The 26,256-nt window shown below is 37.5% G+C and overlaps 1 protein-coding gene across 20 annotated transcripts in view; it reads right to left on the bottom strand.

Annotated features, from left to right (window-relative positions):
• The window catches only part of USP34 (ubiquitin specific peptidase 34), a 242,438-nt gene that overhangs the window by 179,850 nt on the left and 36,332 nt on the right, over positions 1-26,256 (bottom strand). For 19 of the 20 annotated variants that reach the window (XR_015136757.1, XR_015136758.1, XM_086326450.1 and 16 more), the window contains 2 exons: positions 16,610-16,697; positions 5,670-6,090 (listed from right to left, as the gene is read on the bottom strand). Coding sequence is in view for 9 of the 20 variants with exons in the window: in XM_086326450.1 (XP_086182576.1) it covers positions 5,670-6,090; positions 16,610-16,697 (509 nt within the window). In the remaining 11 variants the exon portion in view is untranslated. The remainder of the gene's footprint in view (positions 1-5,669; positions 6,091-16,609; positions 16,698-26,256) is intronic. The other variant, XM_086326462.1, reaches the window with a different exon arrangement.

The raw sequence follows: 26,256 nt of genomic DNA, 5'->3' as shown, positions 1-26,256 counted from the left end.
CCCTTAAGGCAGAAAGTGAAGAGGAACTAAAAAGCCTCTTGATGAAAGCGGAGAGTGAAAAAGTTGGCTTAAAGCTCAACATTCAGAAAATGAAGATCATGGCATCTGGTCCCATGATTTCCTGGGAAATAGATGGGGAAACAGTGGAAACAGTGTCAGACTTTATTTTTGGGGGCTCCAAAATCACTTCAGATGGTGACTGCAGCCATGAAATTAAAAGACGCTTACTCCTTGGAAGGAAAGTTATGACAAACCTAGATAGCATATTCAAAAGCAGAGACATTACTTTGCCAACAAAGGTCCGTCTAGTCAAGGCTATGGTTTTTCCTGTGGTCATGTATGGATGTGAGAGTTGGACTGTGAAGAAGGCTGAGTGCTGAAGAATTGATGCTTTTGATCTGTGGTGTTGGAGAAGACTCTTGAGAGTCCCTTGGACTGCAAGGAGATCCAACCAGTCCATTCTGAAGGAGATCAGCCCTGGGATTTCTTTGGAGGGAATGATGCTGAAGCTCAGTCTCCAGTACTTTGGCCACCTCAGGCGAAGAGCTGACTCACTGGAAAAGACTCTGATGCTGGGAGGGATTGGGGGCAGGAGGAGAAGGGGACAAAAGAGGATGAGATGGCTGGATGGCATCACTGACTCGATCGACGTGAGTCTGAGTGAACTCCGGGAGTTGGTGATGGACAGGGAGGCCTGGCGTGCTGCGATTCATGGGATCGCAGAGAGTCGGACACGACTGAGCGACTGAAGTGAACTGAACCAAATGATTCTTACCATCTTTCGATTATCAATGTAAAGCATTAAAAACACGACTCATGTCGTGTTCTTAAGACTACATTTTGGAGTTTTGCATGAACTGATCCCCTTTTTGTTGACCAAGGTGACATTTTTTAGAATGATTAATAAACATCTGATATCATATAGGAGATTTATTAAAAGGTTTCTTTATGGGAAGATAACAATAATTAAGAATACTAGAAGACAAAGCACAATCTGATTTGAAGTAGTTTTATGGAAAATTCTAATAGGGAAAATACCCACCTCCTGGACTATATTTTTAAATAGTCTCAATTCACTGTTGCAAACATTTTCAGTAAAGAACAATTTTTTTCCAGATGAAGAAAGACGTTTAGAGAAGTCAGTATGGAGGTTATAGAAAAATAAGCTGGAAAAAACAGCCTTTAAAAAAAAAAAAGGCATGTGGTAGATCCGTTAATGCCCACAAATCTACCTATTCGTGGATGTATAGAAAAACATAATGTACTTTAAAGTTAAAAATGAAACTTTACCTCTCCTCCCAACCACATATAGAATCTACATCACACCCCTTTGATCTCAGCTGTCCTTGTGAACTGTTTCTACAAACAGAATATGGCAAAGTTGATACTGTGTGATTTCCAAGATTGGACTTTTATTATAAGACTTTTACCCTTATCCAAGGTAAGGAGCAGCGGCTACGCTTTGCTGAAGCAGCCGTGAAGAGATACCCCACGTCCAAGGTAAGAGAAACCCAAGTAAGACGGTAGGTGTTGCAAGAGGGCATCAGAGGGCAGACACATTGAAACCATACTCACAGAAAACTAGTCAATCTGATCACACGGACCACAGCCTTGTCTAACTCAATGAAACTAAGCCATGCCGTGTGGGGCCACCCAAGACAGGAGGGTCACGGTGGAAAGGTCTGAAAGAATGTGGTCCACTGGAGAAGGGAATAGCAAACCACTTCAGTATTCTTGCCTTGAAAACCCCATGAACAGTAATGAAAAGGCAAAATGATAGGATACTGAAAGAGAAACTCCCCAGGTCGGTAAGTGCCCAATATGCTACTGGAGATCAGTAGAGAAATAACTCCAGAAAGAATGAAGGGATAGAGCCAAAGCAAAAAGAATACCCAGTTGTGGATGTGACTGGTGGTACAAGCAAGGTTCGATGTTGTAAAGAGCAATATTGCATAGGAAGTTGGAATGTCAGGTCCATGAATCAAGACAAATTGGAAGTGGTCAAACAGGAGATGGCAAGAGTGAACGTCGACATTCCAGGAATCAGCGAACTAAAACGGACTGGAATGGGTGAATTTAACTCAAAAGACCATTATATCTACTACTGCGGACAGGAATCCCTCAGAAGAAATGGAGTAGCCATCATGGTCAACAAAAGAGTCCAAAATGCAGTACTTTGATGCAATCTCAAAAACGACAGAATGATCTCTGTTCGTTTCCAAGGCAAACCACTCAGTATCACTGTAATCCAAGTTTATACCCCAACCAGTAATGCTGAAGAAGCTGAAGTTGAACGGTTCTATGAAGACCTACAAGACCTTTTAGAACTAACACCCAAAAAAGATGTCCTTTTCATTCTAGGGGACTGGAATGCAAAAGTAGGAAGTCAAGAAAACACCTGGAGTAACAGGCAAATTTGGCCTTGCAATACGGAATGAAGCAGGGCAAAGACTAATAGAGTTTTGCCAAGAAAATGCACTGGTCATAGCAAACACCCTCTTCCAACAACACAACAGAAGACTCTACACATGGATATCACCAGATGGTCAACACCGAAATCAGATTGATTATATTCTTTACAGCCAAAGATGGAGAAGCCCTATACAGTCAGTAAAAACAACACCAGGAGCTGACTGTGGCTCAGATCATGAACTTCTTATTGCCAAATTCAGACTGAAATTAAAGAAGTAGGGAAAACCACAAGACCATTCAGGTATGACGTAAATCAAATCCCTTATGATTATACACTGAAGTGAGAAATAGATTTAAGGGACTAGATCTGATAGACAGAGTACCCGATGAACTATGGACGGAGGTTCGTGACATTGTACAGGAGACAGGGATCAAGACCATCCCCATGGAAAAGAAATGCAAAAAAGCAAAATGGCTGTCTGATGAGGTCTTACAAATAGCTGTGAAAAGAAGAGAAGCAAAAAACAAACAGGAAAAGGAAAGATATAAGCATCTGAATGCAGAGTTCCAAAGAATAGCAAGGAGAGGTAAGAAAGCCTTCCTCAGTGATCAATGCAAACAAATAGAGGAAAACAACAGAATGGGAAAGACTAGAGATCTCTTCAAGAAACTTAGAGATACCAAGGGAACATTTCATGCAAAGATGGGCTCAATAAAGGACAGAAATGGTATGGACCTAACAGAAGCAGAAGATATTAAGAAGAGGTGGCAAGAATACACAGAAGAACTGTACAAAAAAGAGCTTCACAACCCAGATAATCATGATGGTGTGATCACTCACCTAGAGCCAGACTTCATGGAATGTGAAGTCAAGCGGGCCTTACTTAGAAAGCATCACTATGAACAAAGCTAGTGGAGGTGATGGAATTCCAGTTGAGCTATTTCAAATCCTGAAAGATGATGCTGTGAAAGTGCTGCACTCAATATGCCAGCAAATTTGGAAAACTCAGCAGTAGCCCCAGGACTGGAAAAGGTCAGTTTTCATTCCAATCCCAAAGAAAGGCAATGCCAAAGAATGCTCAAACTACCACACAATGCACTCATCTCACACGCTAGTAAAGAAATGCTCAAAATTCTCCAAGCCAGGCTTCAGCAATACGTGAACTGTGAATTTCACCTTCAGAGGAACCAGAGATCAAACTGCCAACATCGACTGGATCATCGAAAAAGCAAGAGAGTTCCAGAAAAACATCTATTTCTGCTTTATTGACTATGCCAAAGTGTGGATGATACTAAACTGTGGAAAATTCTAAAAGAGACTGGAATACCAGACCACCTGACCTGCCTCCTGAGAAACCTATATGCATGTCATGAAGCAACAGTTAGAACTGGACATGGAACAAGACTGGTTCCAAATAGGAAAAGGAGTCCGTCAAGGCTGTATATTGTCACCCTACTTATTTAACTTCTATGTAGAGTACATCATGAGAAACGCTGGGCTGGAAGAAACACAAGCTGGAATCAAGATTGCCAGAAGAAATATCAATAACCTTAGATATGCAGATGATACCACCCATATGGCAGAAAGTGAAGAGGAACTGAAAAGCCTCTTGATGAAAGTGAAAGAGGACAGTGAAAAAGCTGGCTTAAAGCTCAACATTCAGAAAACTAAAATCATGGCATCTGGTCCTATCACTTCATGGCAAATAGATGCAGAAACAGTGGAAACAGTGTAGACTTTATTTTTTGGGAATCCAAATCACTGCAGATGGTGACTGCAGCCATAAAATTAAAAGACATTTACTCCTTGGAAGGAAAGTTATGACCAACCTAGATAGCATATTCAAAAGCAGACACATTACTTTGCCAACAAAGGTCCGTCTAGTCAAGGCTATGGTGTTTCCTGTGGTCATGTATGGATGTGAGAGTTGGACTGTGAAGAAAGCTGAGTGCCGAAGAATTGATGCTTTTGAACTGTGGTGTTGGAGAAGACTCTTGAGAGTCCCTTGGACTGCAAGGAGATCCAACCAGTCCATTCTGAAGGAGATCAGCCCTGGGATTTCTTTGGAAGGACTGATGCTAAAGCTGAAACTCCAGTACTTTGGCCTCCTCATGCAAAGAGTTGACTCGGCCACCTCATGCAAAGAGCTGACTCACTGGAAGAGACCCTGATGCTGGGAGGGATTGGGGGCAGGAGAAGAAGAGGATGACAGAGGATGAGATGGCTGGATGGCATCACCGACTCGATGGACATGAGTTTGAGTGAACTCCGGGAGTTCATGATGGACAGGGAGGCCTGGTGTGCTGTGATTATGGGGTCGCAAAGAGTTGGACACGACTGCGACTGAATTGAACTGACAGCTTCCACTTTTGCCTTCCTGGATCAATGCTAAGACTGTCGTGTAAGGAAGTCAGGCTACCCTAATAAAGAATGAGAGGTCATGCATAGAAAAATCCAAGGAGCCCTCAGGAGCAGCCAGCACGATCAGACATGTGAATGAGACGATCTTGGGACTCTCAAACCCATTCAACTCCCAAAATAAAGGCAACTGCGTTAAGTGAGGCCATACAAAAACCAACAAAGGAAATAACCAGGCTAGCCATGGAATCATGAGAAATAATCACTATTGTTTTAAGCCATTATTATAATACATTATCACATAACTGTTTCAATTCTTACTATATGGAGAAATAAATGCCATTATCTAAATAAACCTAAGACGGAAAGGCTTGTATAAATATCACTAGTGGAGGAGGGAAGAAGGGAGGGAGGCAGAGAAAAAAAATCACTAGTGGAATAAGTAAAGCATCTTGAATACAAAAGAAAATACTATTATTTAAAACTAGTAATTACAGATAATTTGTTAAGCATTTTTTCTTTATAAAAGGAATTCCAAATTCTGTTAACCTACATTTCTAAGAATAAAATTCCATGTCCTTTTTCCTCAATTACTAGTTTTTGAAAGTCACAGTAAGTAGAGCATAGATATACATTAGCAAAATATCTATCACTGATAGTTTACTTTTTATGAGTTCAATTTATAAATCTTTCCTTATTAGAATTACACTGAGCAAATGTTCAACACAAGTCGCTACAGAAATGCTCTTAAGAAATCCAAAATAATTTTTATAACGATAGTGATTTTTATAATTTTCCATCAATAATGACTATCTTCATATTTATTCGTAAGTGAGAAATTACCAACATAACCATGACTTGGTATTACTTAAAATTCACAATACCTATTTTTACATACCTCTATAGTAGGATGAGTATTATGCTTGTAAGCAGTATATAAGGGAAACTGAATCTGAAAAATTTTTGCCACACACAGTAAGAGTTTTTCCTTCTCATCTGTACTCCACAAACTAAAAGGATCAGAGTTCTTTGAAGATTCTTCCTCAGTCAGATTACAAATTCTTGTAGAGTTTGATTTTTTTTCTATTGATTTTTGTCTTTCTGTACTTCCTTCATTACATTCTCTTTCTATATTCTGTGGTTCTTCCGCTTGATTACTCTCATCTTGCCATGTGGAATCTATGTTGATAGTAGTACAATGTTTACAAAGCTGATCTCGGAGCACTTGAACTTGGGCAATCACTAAGTTAATAAGTGCACACACTACTTGGTTAAAAATCTCCAAATGCTTATACTCTTTGAAGCAGCACAGACATTGCCTACAAGAGAAAAAAAAAATTTAATTAATAAATGCTTCCTAAAGAGGCAACAATTATATCCTTCTAAAAAACAGTATTACAAAAGTAAATACTAAAATATTATTTTCAAGTAATTATTTCCTCCCTTCTGATAGAGTAGCACTATAGAAACTTTAAAAGATAGCATCACACCAAAAACTGATACTGGTAAAAAGTCACTAGATTAGATTGACAGCTATCATCTTCAGTTTTATATTTTATCTATCCCTCTAGACTTCCCTTCCGTTGTAGCTCAGTTGGTAAGAATCTGCCTGCAGTGCAGGAGACGCGGGTTCATTCCCTGAGTTGGGAAGATCCCCTGGAGAAGGAAATGACAACCCATTCCAGTATCCTTGCCTGGAAAATCTCATGGACAGAGGAGCCAGGTGGGCTGCAGTCCATGGGGCTGCAAAGAGTTGGGCACGACTGAGCGACTAACACTTACCCTCCAGACAAAGAACTACTTAAGAACAAGAATTACGGCTGTATCTTTGCTTCTCTAAGTACTAAGTACTCAATGCATGTTTAATAAGTTATTAGGAAACTGACTATAATAAAATACCTTGTTAGTAAACTTGACTCATTATCTTACATAAGGGATTTTGCTGTCAACTAATAAAAAAGTTTACATTTTGGGGGGGCAGAAGGGATAAATGTATATGTATGGCTGAATCCCTCTGGTGTTCACCTGCAACTATCACAACACTGTTTGTTAATCAGCGATACCCCAACAAAAGCTTCTTTTTTTAAGTTACATTTAAAAATAATTTGCAGCGGACTACACTGGTAGTACGGTAGTTAAGAATCTGCCTTCCAAAGGGAGGATGCAGGTTCAATCCCTGGTGGGGGAACTAAGATCCCACATGCCACAAGAAGCCCCTGCACCACAATGAAGACACAGCACAGCCAAAAAAAACTTCTAAATAAAAATAAAAAAATAATTTTCTTGGGATTTTCCTGGCAGTCCAATGGTTAAGACTCTGTGCTCCCACTCTGGTCAGGGAATGAAGATTCCACATGCCAGCTGTGCAGTGGCCAAAAATAATAATTTACCTGAAGGCTATTTAGAAGGACGTTCCTACCCTATCTGGCAGATCAAAAGTGTTTAGGAATAACACTTACACACACACTTACTTCAGTTCCAGTAAAAAACAAGAATAAAAATAATAAGAGTCTAATTATTACACATAATTATAGTTCTCTTAGACATGTTCAGTTAGAACAGTGCCTAGCATTTTACAGATAATCAAAGGGGTCTGGTGAGTCAATAAGTAAATGATACACAAGTACCACATTATAATGTATACAAAGACAAATGACAGTTAAGCGACTATCACAATTTGCATCTATTTATCAAAACAAATCAAAACTCTTACTGTACCAAAAAGATCACCAACTTCCTGTATGGCCATATAAGAATAATTTCTTTTTCTCTAGATGTGGAAGATCTGAAGTATGGCCACAATTCTTTAACACTCTTCCCTTTAAAAAGGGAAGCCCAATTTTCCTCCTCTTGAATGTGGACCAGACTTAATGACCAATGAACGGAATGTGGCAGAAATGACAATGTGTGACATCTAAGACTAGGTCATAAAAGACCTTGCTTCTGCCTTGCTCTTTTGGATCACTCACTCTGAAGGAAACCAGCTAACATGTAAGACACTCAAGGAGGCCAAAGCAAGGTCCACATGAGAAAAAACTAGCCTTCCACTAACCACCCATTTGCCAACCATGAAAGGGAGTCAACTTGGAAATAGATCCTCCGGTCTCATGTAAGGTCATGACTACAACCGGAACCAACCAACTAAACCACTTCCAAACTCCTATTCATACAGTAATTGATGATAAATGTTTATAATTGAGATAATAAATGTATCAGGATAAGAAATGCTTGTGTGTTTTTTTTTCAATTATTTATTTGGATGTGCCAGGACTATCCCATGGACGGAGGAGCCTGGTAGGTTGCAGTCCATGGGGTCTCGAGGAGTCGGACACGACTGAGTGACTTCACTTTCACTTTTCACTTTCATGCATTGGAGAAGGAAATGGCAACCCACTCCAGTGTTCTTGCCTGGAGAATCCCAGGGACGGGGGAGCCTGGTGGACTGCCGTCTCTGGGCTCACACAGAGTCGGACACGACTGAAGCGACATAGCAGCAGTGCCAGGACTTAGTTGCAGCATGGGGGATGTAGTTCCATGATCAGGGATCAAACCCAGGCCCCTGCATTGGGAGCAAAAGTCTTAGCCACTGGACCACCAGAGAATTTCCTATTGTTGTTTTTAAAACACTAATTTAGGAGTACTTTGTTACACAGAAATACACAAATGATATACCAGGACTATTTTCTAGATGGCAAAATGAAAGGAATTTTATCTCTAAGGCCTCCTCCAGCTTTAAGTTCTATAATATTACAATATCTACAAGAAGAAAAACACATTAATCAACATTTTTCTGATGAACAGCTTCTTTCTTTAGGTTTAGGAAAGACCAAGGTCAAAGGGAAGAATCATACATTTGACTATCTTTAGTGAAAATGGCATCTTGAGTTTCTCCTCAAAAAAACAAACTTAAGGTCAGAGTTCAGATCAGTAAAGCCAAAGAGTTAGTCAAATTTACTTTAAAAATTCACTGTCAGGGATGGACCTAGAGATTATCATACTAAGTGAAGTAAATCTGACAGAGAAAGACAAATATCATATGATAATCTCCTATATGTGAAACCTAAAAAAAAAAAAAAAGATACAAATGAACTTATTTACAAAACAAACTCAGACTTCAAAAACGAATTTATGGTTGCCAAAGAGGAAAGGTAGGGGGGAGGGATAATTTAGGAACTTGGTATTAACATATATATACTACTATATATAAAATAGATAACCAACAAAGACCTACTATTCAGCACAGCGAACTCTATTCAATATTCTGTAATAACCTATGTAAGAAAAGAATCTGAAAAAGAATAGATACATGTGTAACTGAGTCACTTTGCTATACACCTAAAACTAATACAATATTGTAGATCAACTATACTCTAGTATAAAATAAAATTAAGAAATAATAAAATTAAAACACACTATCATGATACGAGCATTAAATTGTTTGATAACTGACTAGGAAACTAATCTTAAAATACTAAATTGATATATGAACAAAGTAACAAACTGGATCTAGGTCCTTACAGATGTAAAATATACACATTCAAGGAGAGTTGAGGATTTAAGATAATACACACACACAAACACATATCTTTAAAATAATTATATACTATATAAATTATACATTGTACTGCCTCCTCAATTTTGAGAAGTCTAGGTATCTGAATTCTCAATTCCGCATGTCTCTCTGTATCCACACCCACAACACAAGGAGGGAAAAAATTTTAGTTTTTTAAAACAAAAACATCACCTTTTCAGTTAAGCCCAATCTGATTTTACAAATAAACTTATTTCTTCTATGTTGTAAATCACACTACAAATATACATAAGGAAAAAAATCATTAAAGAGATAATGGAAGAAAAGATGACAGCAAGAAATTCTGGATGTTAGAAAAGGGAGGAAAAACAAGTGTGTTCCAAATAAACAAACTTAGAAGGGGCCACAGGAGAAAACTATCAGCAAAAAGATTCACCCCACAGAACACTGGAAAAGCTCAGGACTGAAGAGGTTCAGACACCTCAGAAGGTAGAAATAAAGGAAATAGGACTAAATGAAAGGTACTGTTAAAACCTGCAGGCTCCCATTCCAGACAGCAAGAATACTACCCCTACCTGACCCAGGAAAAGAAGAAATTCTTACTGTACATAAAATGAACAAGATAAACTCAGGAACATAAGATACTGAAGAAGGCAAAGATAAGAAAATGAAAGTGAGAATTATGTAAAATTATGACTGAATGGTGAACCTCACTCAAGTATCCTTCTCTGCCCAACCATCAGATTAATGTATCTCCAAGGGGAAAGATTCTATTTCTATTCTAACAGAAATGTTCACATTTCTATTAGAAAATGTGAACAACCAAGAGAGAACGCCTATAATAAAGTCTGCTCAACATTTTACCACATCATACAGTACATGCCAAAATCTGAGATGCCCCATTCACACAGAACTTGCAATCTATTTTTCAGTGGCCCTCTCTTAACCATGAAAAGATAGCCAAGGATACTAAGACTTTCCAGGAAAAACTGTGTCACTAAAAACAGATGAAAGCAAACAAAAGAAGTTTAGAGGCAGTAGATAAAACACAGCAAGAAAAAAGGTTTTAATTTATATCCTCAGAGAAATGAAAGATACTCGATTACCGAAACAACAGAATACTGTTAAAAAACGCATTCCAGTTACAAAACAGAGCCATTTAATGTGTACAGATGTGCATTATATAGCTTTTGCTTATATATCATTCACAATTTAAAAAAAAAATTAAAATTACATCAATTTGTAAAATTCAATAGTAGATCCAGAGGTAAAACTGAAGAAATCTCCCAGAAAGTAGACTAGGCAAAGAAAAATAATGGGGAGAAAAAGAAAACTATCAATCAAGGAGGTATAATTTCTGACTGATATTTGCAAGAAGACAGCAAAAAATACAGAGCTAAGGAAACTATGAAATAAAAATAAAATTCAGAACTGAAAACCCACGAGAACACGTATCATCATGAAATTTCTGAAGCCAAGGAGGGATAAAGATCCTAAAAGCTTGCAGGAAGAGTCAAAAGAGTGACATGGAAAAGCTCAGGAATAAAAACAGTGCATACTTCCTCAAAGTAATACTAGGAGATAAAATACAATGGAATAACACTTTCAATATTCTGAGAGATAATAATTTTCTATCTAGTATTCTGTATCCAACAAAAGTTATCAATAAACGTAAGGGCAGAAGAGACATTTCTTTTTTAGGCCACAAAGGTCTAAAAACCATTTATCTCCCTGGTAATTTTTCTCAGAAAACTCATCATCCAAACAAAATAAAGAAGTAAACTAATAAAGATGGCATGCAATCCATGAAACTAGAGATCCAAGACAACAGAAAAGCAAAAGAAATTTCAAGGATGATCTAAAGAGAAGATAGCTGTTTCAGTAACCCTAATGAGAAATCAATACAGACTGGAGTAGGAAGATGAAGTCCAAAGGAGATGGAGGGAAGGAAAGAAATAACAGATCACTTAATGATGTATAAAATGTAAAAACTAATACTAAGAAAGGCTGTAGATTTGGGGGAAGAATAAGCAATTCCCACCCAGAAAATTAATCAAATGAAAAACAAGCCACTAAACTCTATGAAACAAAGAATAACAAAAGGAAAACAACAATTGATATATTTTAAGGCATAAAGTGAATCACAGAATCTTTTTTGGCAATCACTGAGCAATTATTTTCATTTTTAGAACTACCTCAAGAACTGACATAACTATATTGAGAGGATGGGGAAGGTTAAGTGGGTGAAACCATTATGCATCAGAAAAGGAAGTTCACAAATTATATCCAAAATTAATAAAGCAATAGAAATATGATTTTTGATATAGCTGAAATATAATTACTATTTCAGAAAATAAGTTAATGTCAAAACCAACATTTTAAAGAATTTAAAACAGAAATGGGTCTGAGAAGACAGGAGACAATGGACTTTTTTACAGGCCTTTTCTTCCCATTTATTTTTTAAACTCTACACATACTGCTTTGTATTTGTACACCAAAATCATATATTACCTTTGACTACCTGAGCTTATCCTATTTTATTCTCTGTCTTACCCCTATTACTACCAGCCTGATAAGACTTTTATTACTTAAGTAGAGTTTTGTGCTGCCTATGTGAGTGGAGTACGCTTACACTTAAGAACACACAATGATAAAAATTTCTAAATGATAATATAAAATGCATGTGTGCTCAGTCACTTCAATCATATCTGACTCTTTGCGACCCTACGGGCTGTAGCCCACCAGGCTTCCTCTGTACATGGGATTCTCCAGGCAAGAATCCTGGAGTGGGTTGCCATTTCTTACTCCAGGGAATCTTCCCAACCCAGGGATCGAACCCATGTCTCCTGCATTACAGGTGGATTCTTTATCCATTGAGCCACTTGGGAAGCCCCCAATATAAAATATGTAGCATTAATTAATATAATAAAAATACTAACTACACATTCATGAGGAAGCTATATGTCAAAATTAAATTATTTCAACCTGGATTCCATAATTTGATCTAGCAAATATTCCAACAGATCTAACATTTTCCTGGCCTAGTACTGCTAAACATGAGAAAAAACTATTCATCTACAGCATCCAACCTTAGCAAAAGCTTATTTATGAGCTAATTTCTGAAAAGCACTACTTTGAATAGTGGTCAATATCAATATCCCACTAGCCACAATCTTAATGCCAAAATAAAGACTAAACTCTTAAACAGTGGAGAATATACATTAACCTATTCAAAAGCAGTAGTATCTAAAACCATTCTAAAACAGTTTTAAAATAAAGTTGATTAAAACAATGAAAATAAGCAATAGCCTCAAATATTTATTAAGTAACAAATGACAAATAAGAAAGGTACAATTTTTAGCCTGAAAATACAAAGAATCACCCCCTACCTAGCACTCAGAATTCTTTCAGGGGAGAAATAAGATTAGAAAGTAGACAAGCAGGAGACAATGAGGAAACCTGAATGGCTACTAAAGGCATCTTCAAGATATAAACATAATAAGCCTATTTTATAATAGGCTTTAAACAAGTCAAAAAAAAAAAAAATCTGGCAGCAATTCCAACAAGAAGGATTTTGCCTTGTAGGATCAATGCCTTCATCATTAATGACATTTCCTTTCATATCCATATATGCTCTTTTCCAAATTTATATTCTTAAATTTATTCTAATATTCTCTCCCCATTCTCTGAGAATTCATTTTATTTCCCATTTCATTCCAATTTCCCATTCCAATAGTGATAAAATAATGATAATCTGTTAAAGTAACATACATAACTACTTAAATCTTACAAAGAAGTGACAGCTATATTACTGAGATGAAGCAATTAAAAATGATGACGAAATAAGGATGACACAGTCATTCTGTTATGCACCTAAAACTACCACAACATTGTTAACTGATTATATTCCAGTATAGAACAGTTTAAAAAAATATTTGATGATATAGAGACTGATCACAGTTCACATAAAAAAAATCAGATTATAAAAGATATAGTTTTATAATCACATTTTTGTAAAACTTTAAACTTTACTGTTTCCAACCTTACACCAAGGTTATGCCAAAAAAATTTACCAGTTGTCAATCTGGGTGATGGCATATTTTCCTTTTAAACTTTTATCTTCTGTATTTTCTAAAAAGATTTTCACAGTAAGTATATCCTTTAAACAGGAGGAAAATTATAAAATATTAAAGCCTTCGAACTTTCTATAAATATTAAACTTTTAACATACTGCATTTTCAAGTGAACATTCTCTTTCACCTATATCCTGGCCAATCAATATATCAGAAAAGTGATTCATCACTCATAATCTTATGGAAGTTAACACTTTTCTCCCAGAAAACCTATAAAGAACATTTTGTATGAGATGTCACGGGTCCATTTGTGCATAAAGGTACACTGATGGATTTTCCATGGTCATGAGCCACCAAGTTAAGACTTTCTTTTGTAAATTAACTTTGTCTTGCTGCTGCTGCTGCTGCTAAGTCACCTCAGTCGTGTCTGACTCTGTGTGACCCCATAGATGGCAGCCCACCAGGCTCCCCCATCCCTGGGATTCTCTAGGCAAGAATACTAGAGTGGGTTGCCATTTCCTTCTCCAATGCATGAAAGTGAAAAGTGAAAGTGAAGTCACTCAGTCGTGTCCGACTCTTAGCGACCGCATGGAGTCCAGCCTACGAGGCTCCTCCGTCCATGGGATTTTCCAGGCAAGAGTACGGGCTGGAGTGGGGTGCCATTACCTTCTCCAACTTTGTCTTATTAGTAGCCAATTACCCCCTACAAGAACCACAATCTTAACCTAAGCAACAATATTTTTTGATACCCTAGAGAGAAACAGGAGCAGGGAGAGCAGAGCAGGCGAACAGGCAACAACTTTTACTATACAGCACTGCGATCCAACTGGATATTTTACGGTCACTTCTCTCTTCTATCAGTATGAATGATTACAAGTGTAATATTCTACTTTTTGGTATTTTTTACTATCAGCTAAATAACTATCGCTACTTATCAACATGTGAACAGCATTATAAATATGACAAACTGTTTTCCAATTTGACATTTCATTCTTTGGCTTATGTACCCCTTCAACATAGATTTCATTTTCTAAAATAAGTTTTAACAATTTTAATTAAAATAAGTGTTTAATTAAGTTATTTTGTTTAGATACTGTACTAAGTATCTTGTTTCTTCAACTTCATGAAGACAGTAGTAGCTTTATTATTACTCATTTCACAAGTAAGGAAGTAAGAGTTTACAGAAGTTAGCTAATTTGTCATAATCACCTAGTATACAGGTGATGGAGGACTGGAAGCCACATCTACTGGGCTCCAAGGCCACAGTCTAAAGCACTATATTCCGGAACAGCATCAGATAAAAGGCAGAGTCTCTACAGTGAGAGCTACAAATTACTGCCTGCTGCTGCTACTGCTAAGTCACTTCAGTCGTATCCGACTCTATGTGACCCCATAGACGGCAGCCCACCAGGCTCTCCTGTCCCTGGGATTCTCCAGGCAAGAACACTGGAGTGGGTTGCCATTTCCTTCTCCAATGCATGAAAGTGAAAAGTGAAAGTGAAGTCGCTCAGTCGTGTCCGACTCTTAGGGACCCCATGGACTGCAGCCTACCAGGCTCCTCCATCCATGGGATTTTCCAGGCAAGAGTACTGGAGTGGGGTGCCATTGCCTTCTCCGAAATTACTGCCTAAAACTGTACATATCAAAATTTCATTTACATTTTCATTCCCAGTCCACAAACTCCAAGTTAAAGTTTCCTGATACAAGGACTGAGTATACATCTAGGATAAATGTGAACTAGAAAAGGACCCATTCAGCTCCACTGATAACTAATGGTGAGATGCCAGGAAAATGATAATTCTCTGAATTTCATTTTATTTAGTGGCACACTTATAAATCCTGAAATCAGGAATAAGATTTTATCCCAGTAAATAACATGTTGCTACCGAGCTGTAGCTGCAATAAATTCAAAATTATGACTCAAATGTATCATTTCTCAGCAAATACTTTAGATTTTTAATGTTAATTTTAAATCATTAGTATAACGAAATATCCAATCATCTATCCTACCCATAATGAAAGGGACAAACAGCAAGCACAGATAAACTTAAGTCAAAAGAAACTCAGGTCAATGGGACTCAGCAAAGAGATGCCCAATAATAATGGCACTTATGTTTTAAAATCTATAATCTTTTTGGAACAAATACAAGCACCGCTTTATTGACAAGAGAGAAAGAGAAAACACAGGATAAAGGGATGTTACTGTAAAGCAAATGCTATTTGAAATTAAACTATTCTGATAAACTCCATGATCAGTCTGTCACCTCACAACATTCACCTCTGTTATTACTGTATTTAATGTGTTCATTAATCACTGCACACAATGCTTCAAACATTTTTTTTTCCCAGAAAATTTCAGAAGAGCTAAGAATCTTTAAACAAATAGATACCTACGTAAAAGAATTTTTTAGCCATGACCAGCTAAACTCATGTCGAGGAACAGTAATTTGCAAATCCCTGCTATACACTGTGGTTATAGTAATGACTGTTCTGTACAATTTTATTCTATATATTTGTATGAAATTTAAAAATCAACCTAATATACATAATTATTATGGAAGGAACAAATAGAAAGTAGCTCCCAGAATGGTCAAAGTGTCCTCTACTATAATACTGTTTTAAAAGTTTAAGTTTGTTATAGATCTCTAGCTATGACATAATGATTGTTCAATCTCTCAAAATAATTATTTTTTACCATTTCAGTCATTTCCATGTTTCTAAGTAATGACAGAATCCTTCCCATATTTCTAAACAATTCATGTTTTAAAAGCAAAACATGAATGATCCCAAGAATAACCGGAGAAGATTTAATATTGATAAACTGTGATTTAATGACAAAAGGTATATAAACCAAAACCCTAAAGAAAAAATTTGATGACAGTGTAAATTTAAAATACAACAAGGGGGAATTCCCTGGTGGTCTAGTACTTGAGCTTCCACTGCAGGGGTACAGGTTCAATCCCTGGTCAGGGAACTAAGATTCCATAAGCCCTGCAGCATGGCCTAAATGAATTAATGAAGCTTTTCAAAAAAAAAAAGAATATAACTAAAAATTCCCTGGCGATCCAGTGGTTAGAACTCCATGCTTTCACTGCCAAGAGTTAAAGTCAATCCCTGGTTGGGGAACTAAGATAATATAAGTCACGTGGGTGTGACCAAAAAAAACAAAAAATTAAAATATAAAATAAAATACAACTAACAAAGTTAGTCTTCAAAGTACTTAAAGACGCATACCTCTGTGTCCAGGAATTGATATAAGCAAATATTTTGAGAGTATGTTCCTTTCTGAGCTGCAGTCCATCACCACCTTCTATATCAGATACTGAAAGAAAGTAGAAAAAGTAACTTTTAAATTATGAATAAACAATGCTAAACCAGTATTAAAGTCAACAGGGACTTCCCTGGCAGTCCAATGGCTCAGACTCCATGCTCCCACTGTAGGGTACGCAAGTTCGATCCCTGGTCGGGGAACTAAGATCCTGCATGCTACACACAGTGGCAAAAAAAAAAAAAATAAAAAGCCAATACTTAAAAAAAAAAAAAAAATAGATTTACAAATATTTCACATAATTTGTTTTTGCTTTCACTAAAGAAAATAAATCTGTTTAATTAATGACTAATATGATGCTTTGTCCCACAAAGTCTCAGAAAAACTCAGAAATTAGAAACATTGAGTACTTCTAAAAGGAGGAATATAAGTGAGGTTAAAAAATAGTAGAGCCTTATTAAGAAGCAGTTAGACAAACCCCCATACCCTTTACTGCCCTCCCACCCCACCCACCCACTTTGTGTGTGTGCACAGGGGCGCGCACGCGCGCACACACACACACACACACACACACACACAAGACCTCCAAAAGTTTCTCTGGAGGTGCTGAACCAGAGCGAGCTGTGTTTAGAACACTTAGATAGCTGAAAGCGAAGAGTATCATACTGAAAACATTTAATTTCTCTGTACAAGCATTCCCTGCTCTGTAACGTAAACATTGCTATGAATCCTTATATAATATAAAATCTTACAATAAAGAAAATGAGACTAACAATAAAATGTTACAAGCAGACTATTCAAAACCTATGAAACTATAACCAGAGCACTGATAAAACCAGTAACTAGTCTGATTTAAGCTTTTTTAAAAAATACAAGCACAGTTAAATCCATTGGCATTTGTGCTAACTATTGTCAGTCAACATTCTTCAGCTTTAAACCATGAGGTTCATGCTTCATCTTTTGATACGAAGGTGCTTGAGGGCATTCAATTCTAACAAAGATCATTTCCAAAAATTAAAGATTGAATATAATCATTCTCATGAATCTATCCTTTTTTTATGACTTTGCATCTCCACATAGCTCTACAAAGTAGAAAATACAGGGGTTCTTGAAGGCAATAAAGCAATCACATGCACAAGAAGGCATTTTTGAGGAATGTCAGCTTTGTTATTCTTTTTTCATATACTACTAGAGTCTTGTCTTTAATCACAAGAAACCTTTCATGAATTACTATAAAACAATGTGATGGCGGAAAATCTCATATGAACTAGTAAGATGTTCCATTACACTAATATCTTTCCACTATTTACCAACTGTGTATGGCTTAACTTTCATTTGTAAAAATAAAAACCTCTCCCTGTTCTAGATCAGACTATATACCTTTGACAGTGTGGATCACAATAAACTGTGGAAAATTCTGAAACAGATGGGAATATCAGACCACTTGACCTGCCTCATGAGAAATCTGTATGCAGGCCAAGAAGCAACAGTTAGAAATGGACATGGAACAGACTGGTTCCAAATCAGGAAAGGAGTGCATCAAGGCTGTATATTGTCACCCTGCTTATTTAACTTCTATGCAGAGTACATCATGAGAAACGCTGGGCTGGATGAAGCACAAGCTGGAATCAAGACTGCCGGGTGAAATATCAATAATCTCAGATATGCAGATGACACCACCATTATGGCAGAAAGTGAAGAACTAAAGAACCTCTTGATGAAAGTGAAAAGAGGAGAGTAAAAAAGTTGGCTTAAAGCTCAATATTCAGAAAACTAAGATCATGGCATCCGGTCCCATTACTTCAAAGCAAATAGATGGGAAAACAATGGAAACAGTGGCTGACTTTATTTTGGGGGGCTCCAAAATCACTGCAGATGGTGATCGCACCCATGAAATTAAGACGCCTGCTCCTTGGAAGAAAAGTTATGACCAACCTAGGCAGCATATTAAAAAGCAGAGACGTTACTTTGCCAACAAAGGTCCATCTAGTCAAAGCTATGGTTTTTCCAGTAGTCACGTAAGGATCTGAGAGTTGGACTATAAAGAAAGCTGAGTGCAGGGGAATTGATGCTTTTGAACTGTGGTGTTGGAGAAGACTCTTGAGAGTCCCCTGGACAGCAAGGAGATCCAACAAGTCCATCCCAAAGGAAATCAGTCTTGAATACTCATTGGAAGGACTGATGTTGAACCTGAAACTCCAATACTTTGGCCACCTGATGCAAAGAACGGACTCATTTGAAAACACTGTGATGCTGGGAAAGACTGAAGGCAGGAGAACAGGACAACAGAGGATGATCAAATGGTTGGATGGCATCACCGATCGATGGACAAGAGTTTGAGTAAACTTTGGGACTTGGTAATGGACAGGGAAGCTTGGCATGCTGCAGTCCATCATGTTCCAAAAATTAGATAGAAATAAATAGAAGTCTCATATCCATGGAACTTTTAACATCATTAAGTGTCAATACTGCCCAAAGTGATCTATACAGTCAATACAATCCCAACCAAAATCCCAACAATGTTTTTGCAGAAATAGAAAACTCTACCCTTAAATTTATAGAGAATTTCAAAGGATCCCAAATAACCAAAACAATTTTGTAAAACAAGAACAAAGATGGAAGCTCAAATCTCATGATTTCAAAACAAAGTACACAAGTGAAAAACCACAATGAGCTATCCCTTCACACCCATTAAGATGGCTACTACTGGGCTTCCCTGGTGCTGCTGCTGCTAAGTCACTTCAGTCATGTCCGACTCTGTGCATAGATGGCAGCCCACCAGGCTCCTCCATCCATGGGATCTTCCAGACAAGAGTACTGGAGTGGGTTGCCATTGCCTTCCCCACTTCCCTGGTGGCTTAGTGGTAAAGAACTGCCTGACAATGCAGGAGACACAGGTTCAATCCCTGGTCCAGGAAGATCCCATATGCCACACAGCAACTAAGCCCGTGCACCACAACTACTGAGCCTGTGCTCTAGAGCCTGGGAGCCACAACTACTGAGCCCAAGTGCCGCAACTACTGAAGCCCACGCACCCTAGAGTTCATGCTCTTCAACAAGAGAAGCCACTGCAATGAGAAGCCCATGCACGGCCACTAGAGAGTAGCCTCTGCTCACCACTAGAGAAAAGCCAAGAGCAACAAAGACCCAGCACAACCATTATTTTTTTTTAAAGATAGCTACTATTAAAATATCATAAAATAACAGATATAGATGAGGATGTGGAGAAACTGAAACCCTTGAGCAATGCTGGTGGGAATACTAAATGGTGCAACCACTATGGAAAAGAATACAGTACTTCCTCAAAAGATTTCAAAAAGAATTACCATGTGATTCAGCAATTCCACTTCTGGGTATATATATGAAAAAGAATTGAAAACTGAACCTCAAAGAGATATTTGTACACCTATGTTCATAGCAGCATTATTCACAATAGGCAAGAGATAGAAGTAACCCAAATATATACAAACAGATGAATAAGCAAAAAGTGCTGCATACATACAGAGGAATGCTATTTAGCCTTAAAAAGGATGAAAATCCCATCACATGCTACAACATGAATGAGCCTTGAAGACATCATGCTAAGTAAATAAGCCAGGCACAGAAAGACAAAATACTGTATGATTACACTTATAAAAGATCTTGAGTAAACAAATCCACCAAAAACAAAGTAGAATGGTGGTTGTCAGTGGGAGATGGAAGTAAGGAATTGTTTAATGGGTACAGAGTTTCAGTTTTCAAGATGAAAGAGTTCTGAAGATCTGTTGCATAACAATGTGAATATTCTTAACACTAAATCATACACTTAGAAATGGTTAAGATGAAATAAACAAGTTCCTCTGTACAGCACAGGGAACTGTATTCAATATCTTGGAATAACCTATCATGAAAATATATATATATAAAAACAAGTCACTCTGCTGTACACCAGGAACTAACACATTATAAATGAAATACACTCCAATAATTTTTTTAAAAAAATAGCTAAGATGAGAAAATTTATGTTATGTGTTTTCTACAATTAAAAAAAAAATCAATAAAAAAAGAAAACAGAGAAGCCCAAACTTCAGTTTAAAAGAAGCCACTGATCTTTACAGATCAAAGATCCATTAAAGTCCACAATATAATAAATAAAGGAAAGAAAAAGGGAAACTTTAAGAAATCCTTCCACCATTTCCTATAGAAGAAACTGTATTTCAACTCTAAAGGGCCAACCACCCAGACAGATAAGAGAGAATGGTGGACTGTCACAGAGATCTAAAGAACACCAAAAATAATAGCCCAAGAGAAAAGATCAAAGTGGAATTGGAAACATTAAGGCTGGGTAATCAGATATCCCTCAAAAGGAGGAAAGTTCAGTAACTGATAGAAATGTACCCAACTGACATAATGCGTGAGGTAGCAGGATGGAAATAAGGTGAGGGGTTCTCATTACTTAAAATTTAAAAAGAAAATACTCATGAAAACTTCAAAGACCACAAATGGACATTATGATAACATGATGGCAAGCAGAATCCCAAAAGGAAACATGAGGATCAGATCACATCAGATCAGTTGCTCAGTCGTGTCCGACTCTTTGCGACCCCATGAATCGCAGCATGCCAGGCCTCCCTGTCCATCACCAACTCCCGGAGTTCACTCAGACTCACGTCCATCGAGTCAGTGATGCCATCCAGCCATCCCATCCTCTGTCATCCCCTTCTCCTCTTGCCCCCAATCCCTCCCAGCATCAGAGTCTTTTCCAATGAGTCAACTCTTCGCATGAGGTGGCCAAAGTACTGGAGTTTCAGCTTTAGCATCAGTCCTTCCAAAGAAATCCCAGGGCTGATCTCCTTCAGAATGGACTGGTTGGATCTCCTTGCAGTCCAAGGGACTCTCAAGAGTCTTCTCCAACACCACAGTTCAAAAGCATCAATTCTTCGGCGCTCAGCCTTCTTCACGGTCCAACTCTCACATCCATACATGACCACAGGAAAAACCAAAGCCTTGACTAGACGAACCTTTGTTGGCAAAGTAATGTCTCTGCTTTTGAATATGCTATCTAGGTTGGTCATAACTTTCCTTCCAAGGAGTAAGCGTCTTTTAATTTCATGGCTGCAGTCACCATCTGCAGTGATTTTGGAGCCCAGATAAATAAAGTCCGACACTGTTTCCACTGTTTCCCCATCTATTTCCCATGAAGTGATGGAACCGGATGCCATGATCTTCGTTTTCTGAATGCTGAGCTTTAAGCCAACTTTTTCACTCTCCACTTTCACTTTCATCATGAGGCTTTTTAGTTATGAGGATAGGCGGCATAAACCCACACATCTAGTAAGAAACCATTAGTAGATATGACCAAGATCCTACCCCAAGCAAAGGGTAAGTATTGCCATACACAATCTCACAATTATCATATGAAAAACTTCATGACCACTACCAGGCCAAAAGTGCTGAACACAACCTCATATACTTCTTACAAGCCAGTAAGAAGGGTACAAAAGTCCCCTACATATGAACCTTGAAGTTGCGAACATTCAAAGATGTGAACATGTGTTTGCATGCCCAATCACTTAAGTTAATTCACGTGCCTCACATATAATGACATGCAAGCATCCTCTACAAGTAGTTGTGCTTGTGTACTTTACTGTACACACAGTACTGTACAGAATACAGTAGGACTCTACCATCTCTCATCTCCTCTCCCTCCTACAGTCAGTAACTCTTTCTATTCACTCGATGCCAGCCCCTGTATACCAGCTGTTGTACTATACTACTGTACTCTTCAAGGTATTGTACTTGAAATTAAAATTTAAAAGATTAAAAATGTTTTAGTTTTTGTCTTGTATGTATTATTTCTGTGAAAAGTGTCAAATCTATTATAGTACAGTACTACATAGGTGTTGGAGAAGACTCTTGAGAGTCCCATGGACTGCAAGGAGATCCAACCAGTCCATTCTAAAGGAGATCAGTCCTGGGTGTTCTTTGGAAGGAACAAAGCTAAAGCTGAAACTCCAGTACTTTAGCCACCTCATGCGAAGAGTTGACTCATTGGAAAAGACTGTGATGCTGGGAGGGGTTGGGGGCAGGAAGAGAAGGGGACGACAGAGGATGAGATGGCTGGATGGCATCACTGACTCGATGGACATGAGTTTGAGTGAACTCCAGGAGTTGGTGATGGACAGGGAGGCCTGGCGTGCTGCAATTCATGGGGTCGCAAAGAGTCGGACACAACTGAGCAACTGAACTGATATAGCTGACTGTATTAGTTGGGTACTTAGGCTAACTTCATTGGACTTAAAAACACACTCTTGGAATGAAACTCATTTGTATGTAGGAGACAGCATACTGTCCGCAAAGTCCCAAAAGAATGGTACATGCAAGAAGCTGGGCCCTATCCAGAACCCTAGCCAGCACCAAGGTTAGCCACAGAGACCTACGCAGGTGGGTAAAATGGTTAAAATAAGTATAAACAACCCAGAAGACCAGAACCAGCTAGCACACCTAGCCTGAGTTGTTCCCTGGGTATACAGAAATTACAACTAATGCATCATTTTAAAACTGGAATAATACATATTCACCGATCTTTAGACATAGGACCTTTTCTTAGGATTTTGGTTCACTGACTGGAGTTCTGCATCTTTTATTTCAAAAGAATAAAAGCAGTACACTGGCTGTCATTTCCATTTCAGCTATTACAGTAGTTTAAACACTCAATTTGCAAAGCAATCTAAATATAGAATACTTTCTACACTTTTAAAACATTTACCAACCTATTTGAACAATACCTAGTTCAAGAGAACTTTTTAGTACAACTCATCATCATTAACTCTTTCCAACTTTTTTTTCTTAACCTAACAAGCAGGAAATGGAAACAAAGTCTTGGAAAGGATTAAGGAAAGTTCCCTAAAAGAAATAACTGAAAGATAGGAATTAGTAAAAAGGGAAGCAAGAAGGACAGTAGAAAAGATTAAGAAGGAGTGATGACAAAAAAGCTCACAGGGGATGGAATCCTAGTCAGAAGGATCATCATGTGCAAAGGAAGAGACAATTAAGAGAAACATTATGTACTAGATAACAGTTCAATAAAGGAATATGAAGATAAAGCTGTTGAGGCAGCTAATACATTATCTAAGGCTTGATTCAGTAAATAATGTAACAAGATGCTATTAGAAAATTCTATCAACAATCATAAGTCTTAAATTCTTTAAAACCGGTTGCCTGGAAGGTAAAGTGTTAACTATTTGACATAGAGTTACAAACACATTTAAAAGACCATTCAAGGGGCCAATTAAGGGAATACAAGCCAATTAAAGAAAGGTACTACATAGTTATGAACTTGAATGAACTACTGACAAAATTTACCTTTTAATACCATAAGTGTATTACTCTTTTGCACATATTATAAATTTTCCAAAGAAAATTTTAGCAAAATCTTCAGAGAAAAAGACTACATAGAGTAACACGACCAAAGACTGAGAGGCAGACTTCTGACCAAAAGAAAAAGCTGTTCTTTAAAACATTAAAACAATGTTAAAATAATGGTTAATCTACAATTTTACACCCAAGTAAGCCTCAATCTAGAATTTGATACCAAGGGTAGACCTCAAGAAGAAGGGTGAAACAAAACCTGGACAAATGTATTATATGTTTAACATTGACAGATCATGAATAGAAAATCAAATTTTAAAAAAGATTAAGAGGTACTTTCAAAGGGGGGTGGGGGGCGGGGAGGGGAAAAAGGAAAAGAATCTAAGAGCAAAAAGCAAAAAAAAAAAAAAAAAAAATCCCAAAGAAGGAAATAAGCACATGGGTAAACCTAAATGAGCAAACTCATGAAAAATTAACAAATACTTATTACAGACTTTTCTCTATTTACTATGTGATTATATAACTATAAACCCATTGTAAGTTGAAAATACCATAAATTGTGAAAATTAACTCATTACATCTAATCTACCAAGCATCATAGCTTAGCCTCACCTACCTTAAATATGCTCAGAACACTTACATTAGCCTACAGCTGGGCAAAATCATCTAACACAAAGCCTGTTTTACAGTAAACTGCTGAACTTCTCATGCAATTTATTTAATAATGTATTTAAAGGTAAAATCAGAGTGGCTCTATGGGTAAAGAATGGTAAGTATATCAGCGTTTACCCTCAAGACTGCAAAGTTGACTGGGAGCAAGGCTGACTGCAAGCTATGGGGCTTACTGTTGCTGTCCATCCTCATACAAGAGTATCATACCCATATTGCTAGCCCAGGAAAAGACCAAAATTCAAAGTACAGTTTCCACTGAATGTATATCACTTTCTCACCATCACAAAGTTGCAAGTCAGGTACTATCTGTAGTTTGGGAGTCTTTAAAGTCAACTGAAATACTAGATAACATAGAAGATGGCAGTGGCATTTTTAAACTGTTCTGAATTGATACATCTGAGCACATGAAAAGTTTAATTATAGATAAAAACAACACAGAGCAAAATCTCAAAGGAACCACAAACCAGGAAAAGTCTTTACAAAACAGTAACCTCTCTGAGCTCAAATAAACATTAAGAAATATTAGAAAAACTGAGTAAATAGGATTAAAAAAGAAAAAATGATACATATCAGATTCAAACATACCACTGAAGTACGATGTTTTCCTACAAATAGATTGCAAAAAGTTTAAATAACACTTAGTATTGATAAACTCAAAAGAAAACATTTGTTGTTCAGTTGCTCAGTCATGTCCAACTCTTTGCGACCCCACAGGCTGCAGCATGCCAAGCTTCCCTGTCCTTCACCATCTCCCTGAGCTTACTCAAACTCATGTTCACTGAGCTGGTGATGCCATCCCACCATTTCATCCCCTGTCATCCCCTTCTCCTCCTACATATGTACTTATGCTTTCATACATCAGTAAAAATTAGACAGTATTTATCAAAATGAAAAATACACTGATCCCCTGAGTACTATTTTAATCCTCTTTTTCTAACACACTTTTTCTCATCTAAAATAGTACCCAATGATACTCAACACTGTTCTGAACACTAAAAGACTGGAAATAACCTAAAAGTCTACCAACACAAGTTAAATTCATCCTGACCGTGGAAAACTATCCATCAGGAAAAAAGAGGGTTCTCTTTATAAACTGATATAAAATAATACCCCAAAAGTTAGGTGAATAAAAGTAAAAACATTACTTTTAATGACATAATTTTATAATAATCCTGAAAAAAAAAAAGGACCAATTTCAATCAGATGTTAAACATTTTACAGAATTCACTGTTTGAAACTGGTAAATAAAAGGAGAAAACTGAGAAATGTATCCTCCTTCCTGTACAAATAGTAATTCAAAGTAATAGGTACTAAAAGAAAGTTTCTCCTTATACAGATAGATCAGCTAATTAGAAGAAAAAAAAAGACAGGATTAGAATATCACTATTTGGGGGCTTCCCTAGTGGCTCAGTAGTAAAGAATCCACCTGCCACTGCAGGGGACACAGGTTTGATCCCTGATCCTGGAAGATCCCACATGTGTGGAGCAATTGAGCCTATAGCCACAACTATTGAGCCTGTGCACCCCAACCATGGAGCCTGTACTCAGGAGCTACAACTCCCGAGTGCACATGCCACAACCACTGAAGCCC

This window comes from Bos grunniens, chromosome 11 (genome assembly GCF_055505025.1).
Source record: "Bos grunniens cultivar Pamir isolate PY7600 chromosome 11, Bosgru_T2T1.0, whole genome shotgun sequence".
NCBI classification, from domain to species: domain Eukaryota; kingdom Metazoa; phylum Chordata; class Mammalia; order Artiodactyla; family Bovidae; genus Bos; species Bos grunniens.
The sequence above is the reverse complement of the archived record's forward strand: the minus strand, read 5'-3'. Positions and strand labels throughout refer to the sequence as shown.